Raw genomic sequence first — 19,890 nt, 5'->3', positions numbered from 1 at the left:
GTATGGTTTAACAACATTGGTTGACGTCAAATAAATTACTTAAAACTAAGTTTACTGCCGCTTCCAAGGCGTCAGTGCAGAAGAAGCGGTAACAAACTTTCTTTCTTTTGTCAATCATGTATAAATCCCAACTAAACTCCATAAAACTTTTTGACTTACGACATTCGTGCACAAACCCTATATAGATCTTATCACAGTCATGTGAGCATAAAAACTGTTCAAACATTGTGGATCACGTAGCTGTGCGGTTAGTCTAAGCATTTCTTTTGCACGCATATCACCTTTCCCAAAATACTGATGTATACCATGAAGAAACTTGATCAGTGTACGCCGGGCGCTAAGGGAAAATGCAATTTTTTTATATCTTAGCAAAAATAATTATATGTTTAAGTAAGTGATTGTGGTGAAACGTGAAACCCCTCAAATTCAAAATGGATCTGACCATACTTGGGAGAGTGATCAGTAATTTTGTAAGTTTTACATTGTTTTGTTTTAAATTCAGGTTTTAAAGCGATTTTATCTCTTCATCCTACCCTACGTCTTCCTGGCGATAATCCCGGTTACGTTCTCAGTTCTCTTTCTCAACTCGCATTATTTTCTATCCTTCTCTTCTCTACCTTTTATTGTCCACGTAGCAGCGGCCATCACGTCTTAATAGTTGAGGTACAGTACAACGCAAAAGTTAAAATATAGGTTAACACTCATACTAAACTTTTAAAATTAAATTTTCCTAATTCAAATACATTATCTTGCTTATATCTAACTCTAGAGTATGCCCGCAGCATAGACCGTATAGACCCAAAATTTATAAAAACGACTCCTAATATCACCTAGAAGAGATAAAAAGCAAAACAATTTATTCGTCTAAAGATGTATGTAGGTATCGTTTCTATTGAAAAGATTGAGCCACTGCCGACCCCTCCGAGATAAACCAAAATACGTGGTATTGTCAAATATGAAATTAATATTTATTGAACAAATAAGAATCTCTTAAGTAGTTATACATATGTATTGTAAACAACAACTAGGTATACAGTTGTTAAGTAACAATACATTATTTTATACGAAATAATAAATACTTACATCGGCGTAGTCAGGGATGGGGTTGGATGGGTCGTGCCCACCCCAGCATCTTGAATTTTACTTACAGTATAGTGTGACGTCAAAATAGCGGTCACTATGCCAGATAATGTAAATATAAATAAAAACGGAATAAACCACACAGATTGAGCTATCATAAAGTACGTTGAAGACTTCGCTCTAAATACTTCAATACGCGACTTTCCAAAACTCAGAACAATTAGAAAAAAAAGGTATTTTTTTATCATGATCTAACCCAGAAGAGACCCACGGACCTGTGGTTTATAGGTAAAAACGCAACCACTACACTAAACAGATCGTATAATGACTAATGAGAAAAAAAAATTGAGAACCTCATTAGTATTTCTATCCCCAGAATCCAAGTATGTAACTACGCCAATAGATACTTAACAAGTAAAATACAACTTTTATGCTTTTGAAAAATACTCGTGTAACCATAGAGTTCGAAATAATCTTAGATTATAGAAGTGGTGAGTACTGGTGTATTTATCGTCGTTAGTAATAATCATCCCCATTTTCCGTCGTCATAACGCTTTCAAACCACGATCCATCCTATCTTTTAGATTCAAACAAAATAATGGCATTTTTAATTTAATATAAAAAGGACAGTGATTGACTGACATACATCTACGCACATCAGAGACCGCTGAGTATTTTTTAATTTTTTATATTGGTTTTTGAGACATTTGAAAAGCTGGCGTGTAGATTCCTTATACAGTATCTATCATCTAGTCTAGGTGTTTTTAGTTTAACGCGGCCAGAGCCACTCTATTATCTAAAATTGTTCCGATTACTATGCACGAACCAAACAAAGAGAGAAATAACAAAAATATACGTATATTATAAAAGTATTTAACACTCTATTGTTGTTAAAATAAAATACATAATCTGCTTATGTTATTAAAGTCTGCACAAAATTATTAAGGCTACCACGTGTGAAAATCGGCAATATTGTTTGGCAAACAGTATTTCACGAACAAAAAGCTTATTGAGACAATGGGAATGTTTGTAAGGTGAATTGATGCTATTCAGGATTGTTTGAGGACATGGAATAAATAGGTCAAGCGCGTGTACCGATTTAAATATTTGTTGTTTAGCGATTTTCTCCTCCCTAGTTAAGTAATAATTATATACTTAAACAAAAATCTAACATTATTATAGTGCCGTGTGGTTCCCGGCACCAATAAAAAAAGAATTCTCTCTTTCCCATGGATGTCGTAAGAGGCGACTAAGGGATAGGCTTATAAACTGTGTATTCTTCTTTTAGGCGATGGGCTAGCAACCTGTCTTTATTTTAATTTCAAGCCAAAAAGTGCGCCATGATATACGTATTTACAAAAATTCCTTGCGTAGGTTTAGACTGAATTGAGCTGAAAATGAAAATGCCCAAGTTTATTAGCCATCTCCTTAATCGCCTCTTACTACTTCCATGAGAAAAATATGGAGTGGTCCTAAAGTGTCGAATAATAAAACGGGACGTAATTATACACACATAATATATCAAAGGATTATTCTAATCTTTAATAATATTATAAATGAAAATTAATTATTATTTACTTAATATAATTCCTGTATTGTTGAGGAAATAAACTATAAATATATTATATATTTAACCGAATCCTGATCATCCATCAGATTATAGTTTCGCCGAATGGGTTATTAATATGATAGCTTTAAGCTTAGCAGCGGTTAAGTTGACTAAACTTATTGAAGAGATTTGCATTATTCTAGGAATATGGAATAATGAAAATCCCTTCAATAAGTAGTCAAGTCTTTAATAAACAAGTAAAATGCATCGTCTTTTATTTAAAATATGTTTTGAATGGAATTAATGGCTGAACTCATTTTGATAATACTTTCAGTTGAAGTGTTTAGTAATTAGAGCCGTGTGGTTTACGGCATCAATAGAAAAAAATATAGAACCACTTCATTATGATTTCCCATGGATATCGTAAAAGGCGACTAAGGGATAGGCTTATAAACTTGGGATTCTTCTTTAAATACGCAGTTATCGAGAATAGCTACATATTTGAGCCGTTTGGGGTTGAGACTCTAGGGCCATGGGGAGTTTCTGCATATAAATCATACATACACATACATACATATGGTCACGTCTATATCCGTTGCGGGGTAGACAGAGCCAACAGTCTTGAAAAGACTGAATGGCCACGTTCAGCTATTTGGCTTAACGATAGAATTGAAATTCAACTAGTAACAGGTTGCTAGCCCATCGCCTAAAAAAGAATCCCAAGTTTGTAAGCCTATCCCTTAGTCGCCTTTTACGACATCCATGGGAAAGAGATGGAGTGTTCCTATTCTTTTTGTATTGGTGCCGGGAACCACTCGGCATATAAATCATTCGACGTCATAGCCCGAAAAACTATCGAGGTTACTCGTGACCAGAAGGCTGGTCTTTATGTCGCTCAAAAGATAAGCATTGCCATTCAACGTGGCAATGCTGCCAGCCTTCTGGGCACATTAACTCAAGACTCCGATCTGCCGGGACTTGCATTTTCGTAAATAAGTGTTAGTTTAATATTTAGACGTACATATTTGTAGATTTATCTTTCAGTTTTATTTAATTAGTTTTACTTAGATTTATTTTAGTATTGTTCAGGTGGTTTGAATATTTTAATAATGGGGATCAAATATGACACTACATAAAATTTAACTCAACAGCATCACCATCTTTTTATTTCCAATCTCATATTAATTAGATTTCGTTTTCGGATAACACTACTTTACAAGATTTTTTACCCATGGATAAAACTAATGTGTATCGATAGGATTATCAAGCCTTAGTTATATACTGAAGTGAAAAAAAATAGGACGTCAAGTTTTTAAAATCTATTATCTATTACATATAATAAATCTGTAGAAGGGTCAATTCTGTACATTGAAAATATTGAAAAAATTAATAGCAGGGGTTATTACTGGATCGATACCAAACACAAATATGTGATTAAAAAATTTTTTGTCTGTCTGTCTGTATGTTCAGGCATCACGTGAAAACTAACGGTTCGATTTTGATGAAACTTGGTATAATTATACCTTATTATCCTGGGCATAAAATAGGAGTCCACTGTCAGAAATGTCATTTTGATATTTTATCTTCCATACAGCTGAACGTGGCCTGTCAATCTTTTCAAGACTTTTGACGCTGTCTACCCCACAAGGGATGTATGTACTTATGTTAATTTTTTCTTTAGCCTCAGACAAGTAATAGTCTAAAGTGCAATCCAATACTAATAATTTAAATTAACATTTAACTGGTTTTACCCAGAAAATGTTATCAAAAAACTGTGATAAAAATATAGGAAAGATGAAGGCTCATTCTTAAATCATTGACATGCGATCGTGTCCCGACGAATATAAGGACATCGACGTGGAAAACCATTGCGAGTTTCATTATCGGATACTGCCATCTAACGGACATTCCAACCTCGAACCCGGAGGGTTGGGGTTCGTGTCGGCTGTAACAAATAAAATGTATAGAACGATGTCTTTATAGTCTGGAAATAGCTTTTAAATTTTGCTTATTTATTAAAAATATTATTTGACCGTAGAAGTGGTACTAGGAAATGTGATGTTGAATCTGATGACACATTAACGTAATAATTATTGCATCTCAATTCATAGATTTATTAAACAGCTTTAGAACTGCGCTGAAAAGTGCGTGACGGTGTCAGATAACTTTTTTTATGGTTAAAACATCTAAACTAATCTATACTTATATTAAAACATCTAAACTAATATATACTCTATATTATAAAGCTGAAGAGTTTGTTTGTTTGTTTGAACGCGTTAATCTCAGGAACTAATGATTCGAATTGAAAAATTCATTTTGCGTTGATTCGACCATTTATCGAGGTAGACTTTAGGCTATATAACATCACGCTACAACTATAAGGAACAAAGAAATAATGGAAAATGTGAAAAAAAAACGGGTAAAATTATTCATACTCACAGTTAGTTCGTAAATAAGTTTTTGTTTAATATTTAGATGTATTTGTAGATTTATCTTTCAGTTTTATTTAATTAGTTTTATTTAGATTAATTTTAGTATTGTTAAGGTGGTTTGAATATTTTAATAAAGGCGACCAAATACATAAAATATTACTCAACAGCATCATCTTATTTCCAATCTCATATTAATTAGATTTCCTTACACTAAGGGGTGTGACTTTATGTATGTATGAAACGGATAATATTTTTAGCATTTCGTAGAATGAGCGTAGCATCTCGTAGCACGTCGTAGCGTCTCGTAGACTACTTGTAACTTTTCGTAACCGCTATCGTCGTTCCATGCAAGAGCGAATAAAATTTTATTATAAGTATGTTTTTCATATAAATTGTATGAATCATAACAACCTGTCGTCATATTAAACTATACTTCTTCTTCCGATCTTTAATCTCTTCTCTGGAGAAAAGCTCGAGGTACGCCTTTTGACCACGAACCTGGATTGTGAAGTCAGGTTCTAACACAAAGCGACTTCCAGAAAACCTTTGCAGGGGAACCAAACCCGTATTGGATCTTGACAACAGCTACACTGCTGAATGATTAATAACGTCATTATAATTTGTATGTTTATCAAAGACATACATACATACAAAAAATCACGCCTCTTTTCCGGAGTGGTAGGCAAAGACTACCTCTTTCCACTTGCCGCGATCTCTGCATACTTAAATAAAAAAAATTATAAAAAAAAAATATATTTTATTGGGTAACAAAATCATTACAAATAATAGTAATTGCTGGGGCCTCCTTTTAAGCGAAAAAGGCTTGTGCCAGGAGGCTCCGCTCTTCTTATCGCTAGATTACATTGTCACCAGTATAATATATAAAGTTTTTACATGCTATAAATTTGAGAATATAAATAAAAAAATGTATTAAAAGAGAATAAAGTTAATAGTTACGTTATACATTGTTCTCTGAATGTCTCCAGTTCATCATTGGTTTCATTTCTTAACCATGTTATTAACATAGATTTGCACTCATAATAGGATTTGTTATATATATACAGTGTTCTATTATTTTTATTATATAAAAGGGAAGCACGAGAGTTAAGCTGCACCCTTGCAAATTTTGTATTTGTGTGCGGAATGTCAGCAATGGCGTATCTTCTTCTTCTCCCTGCAGTGTCAGATTTTAAGGATAAGGTTTTACGTTTACCGAGAATGAGTTCCAGAATGTACAATTTCCTAATAGACAGAAGATTACAGTCATATCAAATATAGTTCAGAAGTCGCTTCATCCACTTCTCACCTCTCTTCATGCAAGCCCGGTTCGGGTACTCTTGACCTGACCATTTACCAGGACGTCCTTGAAAGACATATGTATATATGAATTTATGTTTGTTATGCGTATTCAATAATAAATTGTCTATTGTTTGAAACATTGCGTGACACTGGCAGCATTATACCAACAAGTGCGATGGCGTACCACCCCCGACCTGATAATGAAACTCTACTTGTCCGTTTAATTTGCATATTACAAACTACAATAGTTTCGCCTATTCTCGCTCAAACAGTTACAATGGTTCGTCGCTTTGCAAAGGTCTTTTGTGTGAGACAAAGATATTACAAACAAAATGTTTTTTTTTTTAACCAGACGGCAGTGTGAGAAATTAATTTTAAATATTAATAGAAAAATTTTAAAAACGAAAGAAATTTTTAAATAATTTAAATAAAGACAACTAAATTATAAAATAAATTTGAATAGTAGTATAAAAAAAGCAAAATAAGAACGTTATATTATATTTAGACGTTTTCAAAAATACCAAATTCAAACTAAGTACGAATGAAAGCCAAAATACTCGTAACTGGCAACTAATAAAAAACATAATTCGTGAAATTTTGTAATTTTAAAATAAAAACAAGTTGAACTCACGCGAATGCCTAAGTTTTAACAACTTTCGTACCTTCTTGGGAGGAGTTTTTGTCTCAATTAGTTCGACGTTTTTGATAGAGCCAGACGTCAGTTCTTGGCGGTTTTGTTCACTCTGTGCTAGTTTGAACAAGAGGCAACATGTTCGTGCAAGGAATCCGGCCTGGATCCAGTGAAGAAGAGGAGGAGGATGTGATGGATATACTGCAGGTCTGGCAATTCGGTTTTTCTAGCAATAAATATGAATTTTATCCGATTTCTGTAGGCTGCCATTTTTTTCGTCATACGAATATGAATACTGAGATTTCCTTGCAAATATATGTATATTATTCACCTAAATAAGAAAATTTTAAAATTATTAGATTTAGAAATTGATTTTATAGTGTTCTTCATATCATAATTAACTGGTTCCGGTTCTTGAGTTGTTGTCTCTTCATTCGCCTCTGCTGTTTCCCAATTAGATGAATCAGAATCAGCTTCCTCAGTATCAGACGACTTCTAAGGGATCATGAGCGCGCGACATAACATCTAGCACAGACATTTATTAGATGTAAGCAAACATCCCAAACTTTCATAAGTAACTTTTATCCTTACACATATGGTCAGAAATCCTTGCGGGGCAGACAGAGCCAACAGTCCCGAAAAGACTGAATGGCCACGTTCAGCTATTTGGCTTAATGATAGAATTGAGATTCAAATAGTGACAGATTGCTAGCCCATCGCCTAAAAAAGAATCCCAAGTTTGTAAGCCTATCCTTTAGTCGCCTTTTACGACATCCATGAGAAAAAGATGAGTGGTCCTATTCTCTTTTGTATTGGTGCCGGGAACCACACGGCACTTACAGTACAGAAGCAATAATAGAATCACTATCCTACCCATGGCTCTACCAACTTTTCTGTTATATGAGCTGAATTTTGAGTGGAATGTCTAATAAAGTACTGCACGTCACTGCTGTCTAATAAAGTAACCTTTCTTACAAATCTCTTTTGTGTCCCTTTAGTTCTGTATCCACGTCGAATTGTTAATAATAGAATCAGTGGACTTCCTTTGATTCAGGATTTTTGTCTTGTTCAGAAACGGCGGGAAGAATGCGAGCGGAAGGCGAGGCGGGGGGAGATGGACCCCCGGCTGGAGTTCACCTTCCAACTGCTGATCGACGGCACGGGGCTCCCCCGACACGCCATTATGGATCATGTGTTCGAAGGAAATATGGTAAGTATATATGTATGTATTGGTACATTCAACTTACACATAAATTAAAATTACATATAACGTGACATCTTCATGTTATAAAATTCTTGGATACATACATACATATGGTCACGTCTATATCCCTTGCGGGGAAGACAGAGCCAACAGTCTTGCAAAGACTGATTGGCCACGTTCAGCTATTTGGCTAAATGATACAATTGAGATTCAAGTAGTGACAGGTTGCTAGCCCATCGCCTAAAAAAGAATCCCAAGTTGGTAAACCTATCCCTTAGTCGCCTTTTACGACATCCATGGGAAAGAGATGGAGTGGTTCTATTCGCTTTTGTATTGGTGCCGGGAACCACACGGCAAATTCTTGGATAGGAAGTTTAAATGAGAACGTTGAACCTTTCCCCTGAAGGATTAGACAAATGTACTTTGATTAAATAGGTGCCTGTTTGGCAAAAGGTCAGGCAAAGTGAAAGTGTGCCGGGGAATGCTTCACGTGGTAAGATTTTCTACCATTACTATATAGGCGTAATAATTGTCAAATCATCAAGATATACAGCAGTCAAATTAATGTCAGTTGAATCGTTTAACGATGAAATCGAAATTCAGATAAAACAAGTTGCCTATCACCTTATAGAAGAATTTCATGAGATTATTGTCCGAATGATAAATAAAATGTTTTACACCATATGGTTGACTAAGCAGACATACAAGGAGAGTGTGGAGGGAAAGGTCGGAAAGGGAAGGCCTAGACGAACGTATTGATTAATGAAATTAAAGACGTCCTGGCAAAGGGTCAGGTCAAGAGAACCCGAAACCGCCGAGCTTGCATGAAGATTATGAATGTGAATGAAACGAAGGAAGTATGCAGAGATCGTGGCAAATGAAAAGATGTAGTCTCTGCCTACCCCTCCAAGAAAAAGGCGTGAATGTATGTATGTATGTTTTCCACAGCTGGACGACATAAACCAGCTCTTCCTTCCACACATGCGGAACAAGCTCCTCTGGTACTACCAAGATGTGGAGGAGGTTGAGAACCCTCAACTGGAGAATGGCAAGCCGCGACTGCAGGGGCCTGGTAAACAACCGCCAGCCGTCACGCTGAAGAAGAAGCTGTTCCTCTCTGACGGGTGGGACGTCAGGTTTACTGGAGTCTGCATCTACATGTTCAGGATTAATGTCAGCAAGCAACTGCCCGAGGAGGGGTTCCATAAGGATTTGTGAGTGGCCTGCTCTATACCTTATAACTAAGTTGTTAACCCCCATTGAAGGCAAGCGTCATGCCAATATGTATTTTCATATTGTGGATGAACGTATTTTTGTATCAAATTTTTAATGTGAAATTAACTAAAATTTTTAATATTAACTAAACTAATATCTCACGACCTGCATACCTGACGCGACGACGACTGCGGCCATATAAAAACGATTTTTTTGTATTTAATTTTTGAGTAAATACGTAGGTATATTGCAATACTCATATTCTATTATATCAATACTCATATTCTATTATATCAATGCTCATATTCTTAGCTTATCTCACGCATATTGGCTTAAAAGTCGTCCATATATTTCCGTAAGTCAAAAAGTCAATTTTTCATTTATTTTTAAATTCAGCTTATTCAATAATTTTGGGAAATTTAATATAGATATTGACACGAGAAAAAATTGAATTCAAAAAAGATCTATTCTTTTAGTCTATATGTTTTAGTGTATCTACATATCAGATATATTTATTTAGCATTTAATGAAATACTATTTGACATTTATAAGAACCTTTCTGACTCCAACTTGAAAAAACTTCCTGGTAGGTATTGCTATCAACAATTTCATTCAGATTTTGCGGCATTCTCAACGCGGAGCACGTGGGTTTAGTGACGGCAATAGAGAGGGTGATGGAGCACGTGTACATGAATGCGCTGGCGCACCCCAGCAGCGACGGCGACGAAGACGAGACCAAATTCCCTATTGTCAAGAACCAGCTGTTGCCGGGCCTGAGGTCCTTTTGCAGTGCACTTAAAGGTTAGATAACATATGTATATCACATCCTTTTTTACTGAATATCTAAATAAGTATAAAGTAAGATGTTTTGCAGAAGCTCAAATAATGTTTATTCAGTCCTGCCTCAGATAAAAGAGAGAGCCAATTGTCTCGTAAATACCAAGGCCACGTTTAGCTGGATGGTAAGACAGTGGAATTCAGATTGAGATAGTATGACAAGTGTTTACCAGATCGCCAAAATTAAGAATCCTTAGTTGTTTCTTTCTATCATACCTATCATATCGACTACCTTCACCTACTTGACAATATCTTAACAAATTAATCCAAACATGTGTACCGGCTGATTCTCTTTCCGTGTAGATCGTGAAAGTCAATAAAGGAATCAGGCTTGTATTTATAAATATCTTGCAGTATGTGAAGACGTGTGCAACCAAGTGAATTTGTTCGACGATGGACAAACTCACATGGCTGACATTCAAGATCCCAACGAGCTGAAAGAGATGACCAAAAACCTCAACACCATCACCATGTTAGAGGATCGAGTCAACGAGTGGATCAAAAAAGTTATGGAGGTAATTAAAAATATACAAGTTGCTTCTATTTGAGATCAAATCGGGCGTCAAAATAGCGCTGGTAGTCGAACTGCTAAAATGACGACTAAAAAAGACTGATGTGTCAGTTTTAATTCTACCACAACTATGAACCAAAAATTTTTCTGCGATATATTTAGTTTCAAACGTTGCTATTGAGTGAGGGCAAAACAATTTGAGTAAATCTTCACATTCAGGCAACTGGATTTAACCACGGTCCAATATGCGTTAGGTTCCCCTGCAAAAGGTTGCAGAGGTCAGGAGAAATTTGCTACGTGTATTAATTTTACTTACTTTATATAAAAACGTCAGTAAATTTAACAAACATGAATTGAATTGTCTTTAGATCTTGAGTGAGAGCGAGCAACTACGCAAGGAAGTAGATTCGAGCGGACCTCAGGACGAGTTGGAATATTGGAAGAAGAGAGGGGCTCAATTCTCACAACTCGTTACCTATCTACAGGTAATATTTATTAATGCCGTGTGGTTCCCGGCACCAATACAAAAAAAAAATAGGACCACTCCATCTCTTTCCCATGGATGTCGTATAAGGCCACTAATGGATAGGCTTACAAACTTGGGATTCTTTTTTAGGCGATGGGCTAGCAACCTAGTCATTATCTGAATCTCAATTCTATCATTAAGCCAAATAGCTGGACGTGGCCATTCAGTCTTTTCAAGACTGTTGGCTCTATCAACCCCGCAAGGGACATAGACGTGACCATATGTATGTATGTATTTATTAAAAATTTAGACTGCGGAGGTTAGACGGGAGTCGCTTCGTATAAAAACCTGATTTATACAGGATTGTTATAGATGCAAGCGCACCCCGGGCTCCCCTCCAGAGAAGTGAGTATTCAACTGAGGCTAATGCCAAGAGGATGATGATGAGATAATATTTTTATAGTTTATTCACAACAGTTATGTTATTAAACTGAACTAACAAATATTAAAACTAATTAATTACCCGTCAACGCTTAAACCACAGGAGATTGCTATTAATGTTACACAATCGTAAGGATAAAATGAACTGTAAACCTCTAAACTACGACTTTGTTTTTTCAAATTAAATATTTTATTTATGAAATAGGCTTTCGCAGTTACTTTTTCACGTTATTTTACATTTCAATAAATTAAAGTTTCAAAATAATTTTATAAATATTTTATGTTTGCTTGCTAAAAAAATAGGAAATAATAAAACCTATTGTATCACGCTTTATTTAATATGTGGTATTCATTATTTATATTACATAAAATATTAATATCCTTATTCTATTATTATAAATATATCTAATCTATATATAATAGGATCACTCCATCTCTCTCCCATGGATGTCGTAAAAGGCGACTAAGGGGTAGGCTTATAAACTTGGGATTCTTCTTTTAGGCGATGGGGTAGCAACCTGTCACTATTTGAATCTCAATTCTATCTTAAAGCCAAATAGCTGAACGTGGCGTATCAGTCTTTACAATATATAGACGTGATTATATGTATGTATATCTATATTTCTAAATATGTGATGGTGTGGTGCCCTGTGGTTCCCGGCACCAATACAAAAAAGAATAGGACCACTCCATCTCTTTCCCATGGATGAGATGATGGACTAAGGGATAGGCTTATAAAATTGCGATCCTTTTTTTTAAGGCGATGGGCTAGCAACCTGTCACTATTTGGAACTCAATTCCATCATTAAGCCGAGCAGCTGAACTTGGCCATTCAGTCTTTTCGGGACTATTGGCCCTGTCTACCCCGTAAGGGATATAGACGTGACTATATATATTATATTTCTAAATAATAGGTATCCTAAATCAATTAAGACACCAAACTCAAATTCAGTTCTTTACAGGATAGCGAAGTCCAATTGACCCTCACCTGCCTCCAACTTGCCAACTCCAAGGTCATCAGACTTTGGCGGGAGACGGACCACAAAATAACGTTCTGCTACAACGAGGCCAAGGATAACGCCAAGTTCATCCAAGCGATGGAGAAATGCTGCCACTCTCTATACCTGGATGACCCTGTCAAGATTAAGGACTCTATTCTTAGCCTGTTGCAGACAGTCAGGTTAATTCACAGTGTGTCGCAGTTTTATAATACCTCGGAGAGGATATCGTCGTTGATGGTGAAGGTAAGATCTATATTTAACGTTGCTTGGCTCATAATTATAGTGGGGTTGTGTCATTGAAGATTACAAAAGACCTGTTATCCGGATATAATAATAAGAGCGGTTCAATCAGGTAGATGCATTCGTCACGGAAATACTTCAATGACTCCTATATGATCCAAGCTGATTTGAGAAACTTAGCCTAATCATAGTCCTTTCTTATTACCATAATATTCTCCTCATTCTATTAACCTTCAACGAGAGACACAATAATTAATATCGAACATATTGATGCTAATAAACTTTGTTTTATAGATAACAAACCAAATGATAGAAACGTGCAAGCAGTACATAACGTGCCGGTTCAAAGAGACCATTTGGTCGCAAGAGAGATCTCTGGTGAGAGAGAAACTCATACATTGCATCAACCTCAACAAGACTTACAGAGAAACTTACCTTTTCGTGAAGAACCAGCCATTCTTGCCCAACACACAGCAATTTAGTTTCTCGGAGAACTACGTATTCGGAAAATTTGATACGTTCTGCAAAAGGCTGAACAAGATTATAGCAATATTTGACCTGATGGATGACTATAACATTTTGTTCGCGAAGAGAATGGAAGGTCTTCTGTTGGGAGAAGGTAAAATATATTTTGCCCAAATTTCTCCAGTACTTCAGATACTGTGGATGTGTTCTACAATCCACCAACAAATAAAAAATCGAAACATGATCGTTAGGACTTCTATTTTCTGCAAAAGTCTAAATATAAATCTTAAAAATAAACAAAGTTCAAAAAGAATGGGACCACTCCATCTCTTTCCCATGGATGTCGTAAAAGACGCCTAAGGGATATGCTTACAAACTCGGGATTCTTTTCTTAGGCGATGGCTAGCAACCTGTCACTATTTGAATATCAATTCTATCATTAAGCCAAATAGCTGAGCGTGGCCTATCAGTCTTTTAAAGACTGTTGGCTCTACTCCACAAGGGATATAGACGTGACCATATGTATGTATAAGTCTTATATAATTTCACTTCAACAACACCCAAATACGGAAAATTATAAAAACATTAATCAAATTTTCATGTAGACTTAGAAGACGCCATGCATACTTTCGACGAGTTAAAAAAAGCCGTCACAACTTGCCAATATGACTACTTGGACTATAGAAACAATGAGTTTGACAAAGACCACCACATTTTCGAGGAAAAGACAAACGCTCTTCGGGAGTCCATAGGGAACACCATAGAAGTGAACTTTTCTAGCGTCTGGGAGACGCCGCAAGGCATCAAGTTCCTTACCAGATTTGAGAAAGTAAGTTTGTAAACTATGCAATAAAGCTATATTAGAAATACCTACCTACCTAATGAAAAAAAGAAGCAGGTCTATAGTTATCTATTAGTAAGTGCCATAATTCCTTATAAAGTTATCGGCACGGTATGAAAATAAATAAATTTTGTGTTCGAAGTCATGTTGTCAATCAGTTAAATTTCAGGTCAGCCAAAAAATTTTGATTACAAAACTGGCTGAGAAGTACGACCGAGTTTTGAGATACTGCGAGAAAGAAGTCGACAAAATAATGAAAATGTTCAAGCGGCAGAAGGACGACCCGCCGCTTCCGAGGAATTATTCACCAGTTGCAGGTCAGCTTGTACAAGTTTTCTTCTTCTTCGCTATCAATATTTTGTTGACAATTCATTCTGACAATAACAATTTATAACCTACTTTACATTTACTGAAGAGTTGGTTTGGTAGTGCTTCGATTGACTGCAAACTTGTCGCCAACCGTCTTTGTATATTTTTATTCTGATTCATACATTCATATGGTCACGTCTATATCCCTTGCGGGGCAGACAGAGCCAACAGTCCTGAAAAGACTGAATGGCCACGTTCAGCTTTTTGGTTAAATGATAGAATTGAGATTCAAATAGTGACAAGTTGCTAACCCATCGCCTAAAGAGAATCCCAAGTTTGTTAGCCTATCCCTTAGTTGCCTTTTACGACATCCATGGGAAAGAGATGAAGTGGTCTTATTCCCTTTTGGTATTAGTGCCGGGAACCACAAGGCACAAAATCTGTCTGATTCCAATTTAATTAATATTGACTTACATTGTGATGAGGTCTTAAATTACAATAATCTGTATTGAATAACAACAATTAATATAAAATCGTCATTATTCTCCTCAGGTCGTATAAAATGGTCACGCTGTCTCATGCACAACATGACACAGACAGTTGAGAGTGTGTGCGCGCACCCGGTGTTGCGCGCGCTGCCCGCGGCGGGAGACATGATGCGCAAGTACACCAACACGCGGGCGCTGATAGCCACTTACGAGGACACCATGAGAGCTGTGTGGATGAACCAGAATGTGAGTTGCACTGAAATGAGGGGTAAGTGCTTGTTTTCTGAAGAGTCGAAGAGCATAGGCATCTAGGTACACATAGGGTTTATAAAACTGACCTTTAATATTTGGCAAATGTTTTTGGAGTTTAACAACATGCATAAAGTATGAATACTGCAGTACAAGACCTATTGAGTGACCTTTGCTATTTTGTCGCGTTGCATAGCTTTGGATATAAATAAAATGCCAACACCACAAGATCATTGCCTAATCCACAAATAATCCAAATATTTTTCTAGTTGTGGGACGTCGACGACAGCCTCAACAACACGCTCCTGAAGATCGATGCCAGCGGTCGTATCGTGGTGAACCTGGATCACGCCATCCGCCTGCTCATCCGGGAGTCCGACTGCCTCATCAAGATGGGAATCGATATGCCAATCGTTTGCCACTCGCTGTATGCGAAGAAAAATTATTTCACTTTGGTCAATGATTCCTTGCAGGTGAATATTATTCCTGATAATAAGTATGTCTAAATTAGGTAATATTTTGTCTTTTATGTCAAGTAATATTATGTCTAAATTATTACATGCTGTGTCCCGTTAGTTAGTTAGATATGAATAGATTTCTACCTACAATTTAATCAGAGTATTATATGTTGTCACCAGAATATTAGTTTAATCCCCTGCATAACTAAGTCGTCTAGATAAGTAACTTTGCAATTGTATAAACACCAGTCTGTTAAGAACCGGCGTATCAATTTAACACATCGTGATTAAATTATGCTCGATAAAAACACTTTATTCTTTTCATCTGGAATGCAAATAAACAGTTGAAATATTTCCAGTTTCTACTCGAGGACTACCTTCGCACAGTTCGACGCGTGAAGCTCGAAGTGCGTCCTCTCTTCCTCCCTCAAGTGGTTCGTCTCTCGTTCCTCCTGCTCCCTGGTCTTCGCTCCGTGGCCTGGACGAACGAGGACTGGAAGGAGTTCATCGACCGCGCCAATGCTGCCATCAAATGCTTCGACGTACTCGTTACTAGAGTCCACGACATATACACCAATAGGATCATTTACGTACTCTCCGGCATGCAGGAAGTCACCTTGTTCAACTTACCTGGTGAGAGATGGGTAGCTTACTGAAGTTTTAACTTGTATGGTATATAAATTTTCAATATTCTAACCAACAGGGCAGTTTAAGAAAATCATACCTTAAATAATCTGACGAACTTACAAAAATTGTCGGAAGACGCTGTATACCTACTTAGATGCTACTTGCAACCGAAAAAATGTGGTTATCTTAGGAGGAGGCATTTGTCCTGCGCTGATCTTAACAAGATCGATCTCGTTTTGAATGTGATGTAAAGTCGTGTGTAAGTGCCCATGTTCGCATTATAATTCATTCTTGCTCAAAAATTATGTAACTTTGTATATTTTTTTTTATTATTATTATAATTATTTAATTACTACAATGATAAAGGTATTGTTGCAGAGGAGACGCCCTGGTCGGTAGAGGAATTCATTGAAAATGTCGAAACGGGTTGTCGGTGAGTCTTAAATTTTGAGTCGTTAGTTTAGTTACATTTTTAGGGAATCGGATTGAAAAGACTCTTACACTCAAATAAGCAGGATTGACAAATCTTAATATATTAAATTATCAATTTCGTACTAATTAATGTTTTTTTTAATTTTAATCGTGTCACTTCATAACTCAAAAAGTTCAATTTCAGTGTAAGTAAAAAAAATATTGCTGTACTTATCCTTCCGCTGTTTGTGTTATATCATAGAACCCACGAACGTTATATCCAGAAACTCAATTCGTTTACTATCCTTTACTTTTTAGTTATAAATATTATCTATTATAAAGTTGAGCTTAATTCAACTATTCACTTAGAAGCAATGACACAGGTTCCTTATATAATTTCCGCCCAGCAACGCTTGCGTCGAGCTGAACCGCAAGAGCCTGATGGTGGAGGAAGCAGTGGAAGAGGTTTTGGACTTGGTAAAAAAAGCCGCCCAGCAGATCAAACCAACAGAAACTAATCCAGACTTTGAGTTCTTGATAGCTGAAGGTATGGCTACGAACAATCATAATACTTAGCATTTTATAGATCGCAATCAACAGGTTTACAGGATTAGTTCATACATTTCGATATAAGAATTTTTGCCACAATTCCAAGAAGAGAATCTCTTTCGAGTCTTTCTGGTCAATGTTTAATAAAACGAGAGATTGGGTGTTATAACTCCAACTTGGATGTGAACTATTCCTAACAATTTGCCTCACGGCGTAAAAGCATATGTTAGAATTCCCTTAAAGTACTCAATTCAGAAAAAGAGACATCATGACCAACCTTCTTTAGGACCAGTACACCACTAGTTTGAACAAAATCGCCTCTTTCCCGGAGGGGCAGGCAGAGACTGCCTCTTTCCACTTGCCACGATCTCTGCATACTTCCTTCTAATGAAAATCTTGAAAGATAAACCATGATACATTGACGATATGATTTAGATGAGCCCGGTGGCAGCGGGGCTGCGTCATCAACCAACGAGTCCTCCGCCAGCGGACCCCAGGACTGGACCCCGGTGTACGAATGCTTCGACAGCCCGTACAGGCTGCTGTCCACACCAGCAGGTGGACTGTCCAAGGGAATGCAGGTAAAAAACTTCTGACAATTGTTCCGTTTCCGCCCAGTTGACTACGATCAAGGAATAGAACGTTATTTTAAAATAGCAGGAATGAAATGAATGAAAGACACACAGATCAGCAGATTAGTTGGCTGAAGTGGTAATGTCGGAATATGTATATATTATACGGTTGTAGGAAATTTTATTCTTATGAGAATTGTCATGAGTCAGTAACACGATATAAGGATGAGATACCGACAAGCTCAGCGTTGGAAAGCTACCTACTCAAGGTGTTAAGTCCTTACCGTGGTAATGTAACGGTAACGCGCTGCATGCAAAACGTCATGCCTGTAAACACTACATGCATGTATGCTCGAAGCGGTCAAAAATTATACCGCCACCACCTACGTCTCTATCAACCTTCCGGTTACACGAGCTGAATCATGGGAAGAGAGCGCTGCTCTCGAGTTTGCTCGCTAACAGAGCATCCTTTCTTAACTTAGAAAGTCAAGAAAGGGTCAAAATCTTATTTGTGTCTTTTAGTTGTGTATTACTCACCCCCTAAAGAGAGGTTCACATCTCACTTCTTATTATTTAAATTATCATTTCCATTTTACATGATTTTAACTCTAAGATTTTATGTAGCACATACTTAATTTGTTTTTGTATTAGAAGAAGGAGCTCTGAGGTCTGAAATACAGGTTTTACCTAGTTCAGACGCAGTTGCAGATTACTGTACTTTAATATTAAGTATTTACTGTTTTTCTGATTGGTTAATAAATTATTCTTATCCTGACAATACATAAAATTATACAGTCAACCAAAGCAAATCGTCCTGTCTTCAGGGTTCAGATTATATTCATCATCTTCCTTTCGTACAGGAGATGGTGAAGAACGCTGTGAGTGAAATGCGCCGGTACTACAGCCGCAAGGTCGTAGACGTGCTGATCAGGGTGACGCGGCGGTCTCTTGACCTCATCATCAAGCAGTTCTCCAACGAGATCCCTGTCGATGGTGAATACCTTTTCCAATACATACATAAAATAATCTTTTTATCTGTTAAAAAGTAGATAGATACAACAGTCTTACAAAAGACTGAATATGATGCCAAATAGAGCTGGCGTACCGTCAGCGTAGAGGTTTATTTTCATTAAGACTATTTTTTAACAGGGAAATTATTTGTTTAAACTTTTATCTCAACAACTTCATTGTGAATATGGACATAACCATGTCCAAGTTTTGAGCGTAATAACTTGAACCTATACAAAATAAAGTTCGTAACTTTACGCCAAAATCAACATAGGGCAGTTATCGATTTCCAACTTATTTTCATTTACATGACAGCGCGGACCTAGATTTCAACTTTGACACACTGATCGAATTTCCAGAACAATATCCTTTAATTTCATGCCAGCCTGGTACTTCGTTCACAGCCACCCCTTGTTTTAGTAGTTTTGACATGCGCTCTTGGACTAAACCCGCATGGTACGCGAATAACGTAAACAATATGTCCACCCTGTCAAAACATTCTTGTTGCCGGCGCATACGGATAATCCATTTTTCTGTTCCATTGATTTCCGCATTTGTATGCGTGCTTTGTTGTTCTTTTTCAAATACCACATACAAACATAAATCACGCCTCTTTCCCGGAGGGGTAGGCAGAGACCGCATCTTTCCACGTGCCACGATCCCTGCATACTTCTTTCGCTTCTTCTACATTCATAACACTCTTTCTGCAAGCTCGTCGGTTTCAGGTACTCATGACCTGACCTTTTGCTAGATAGTTTCCGATTTGATCAAGATACGTTAAATTATAAATGAGATTAAAAAGCACATTTACTGTATATTGGTAAATAACCTACACTCTTTCGACAGACATTTAAGGAACCTGCAACTGTTCTCAGACTTAAATACTTTATCGTTGTTCTCAAACAGTATTACTTGTATATATACATTACTTACTTGCGCACGCCGCTCCACATTAGATGTTTAGTGGATACATTGGTTTTCTTGAGAAAACGGACGAACTACACATA

General features: G+C 36.7%; 1 protein-coding gene across 1 annotated transcript in view; it reads left to right on the top strand.

The window, feature by feature from the left end:
- Positions 1-431: 431 nt before the first annotated feature.
- Positions 432-19,890, top strand: part of LOC106133817 (dynein axonemal heavy chain 5) — a 69,804-nt gene continuing 50,345 nt past the window's right edge. Inside the window, exons 1-17 of the mRNA XM_060953536.1 lie at positions 432-470; positions 8,064-8,201; positions 9,144-9,409; positions 10,027-10,211; positions 10,602-10,762; positions 11,127-11,243; positions 12,628-12,909; positions 13,201-13,525; positions 13,977-14,200; positions 14,382-14,529; positions 15,074-15,255; positions 15,528-15,731; positions 16,076-16,349; positions 16,722-16,776; positions 17,162-17,301; positions 17,739-17,884; positions 18,736-18,868. Coding sequence (XP_060809519.1) covers positions 432-470; positions 8,064-8,201; positions 9,144-9,409; positions 10,027-10,211; positions 10,602-10,762; positions 11,127-11,243; positions 12,628-12,909; positions 13,201-13,525; positions 13,977-14,200; positions 14,382-14,529; positions 15,074-15,255; positions 15,528-15,731; positions 16,076-16,349; positions 16,722-16,776; positions 17,162-17,301; positions 17,739-17,884; positions 18,736-18,868 — 3,019 coding nt within the window. The remainder of the gene's footprint in view (positions 471-8,063; positions 8,202-9,143; positions 9,410-10,026; positions 10,212-10,601; positions 10,763-11,126; positions 11,244-12,627; positions 12,910-13,200; positions 13,526-13,976; positions 14,201-14,381; positions 14,530-15,073; positions 15,256-15,527; positions 15,732-16,075; positions 16,350-16,721; positions 16,777-17,161; positions 17,302-17,738; positions 17,885-18,735; positions 18,869-19,890) is intronic.

Source organism: Amyelois transitella, chromosome Z (genome assembly GCF_032362555.1).
Source record: "Amyelois transitella isolate CPQ chromosome Z, ilAmyTran1.1, whole genome shotgun sequence".
Classification (NCBI taxonomy): Eukaryota; Metazoa; Arthropoda; class Insecta; order Lepidoptera; family Pyralidae; genus Amyelois; species Amyelois transitella.
The sequence above is the reverse complement of the archived record's forward strand: the minus strand, read 5'-3'. Positions and strand labels throughout refer to the sequence as shown.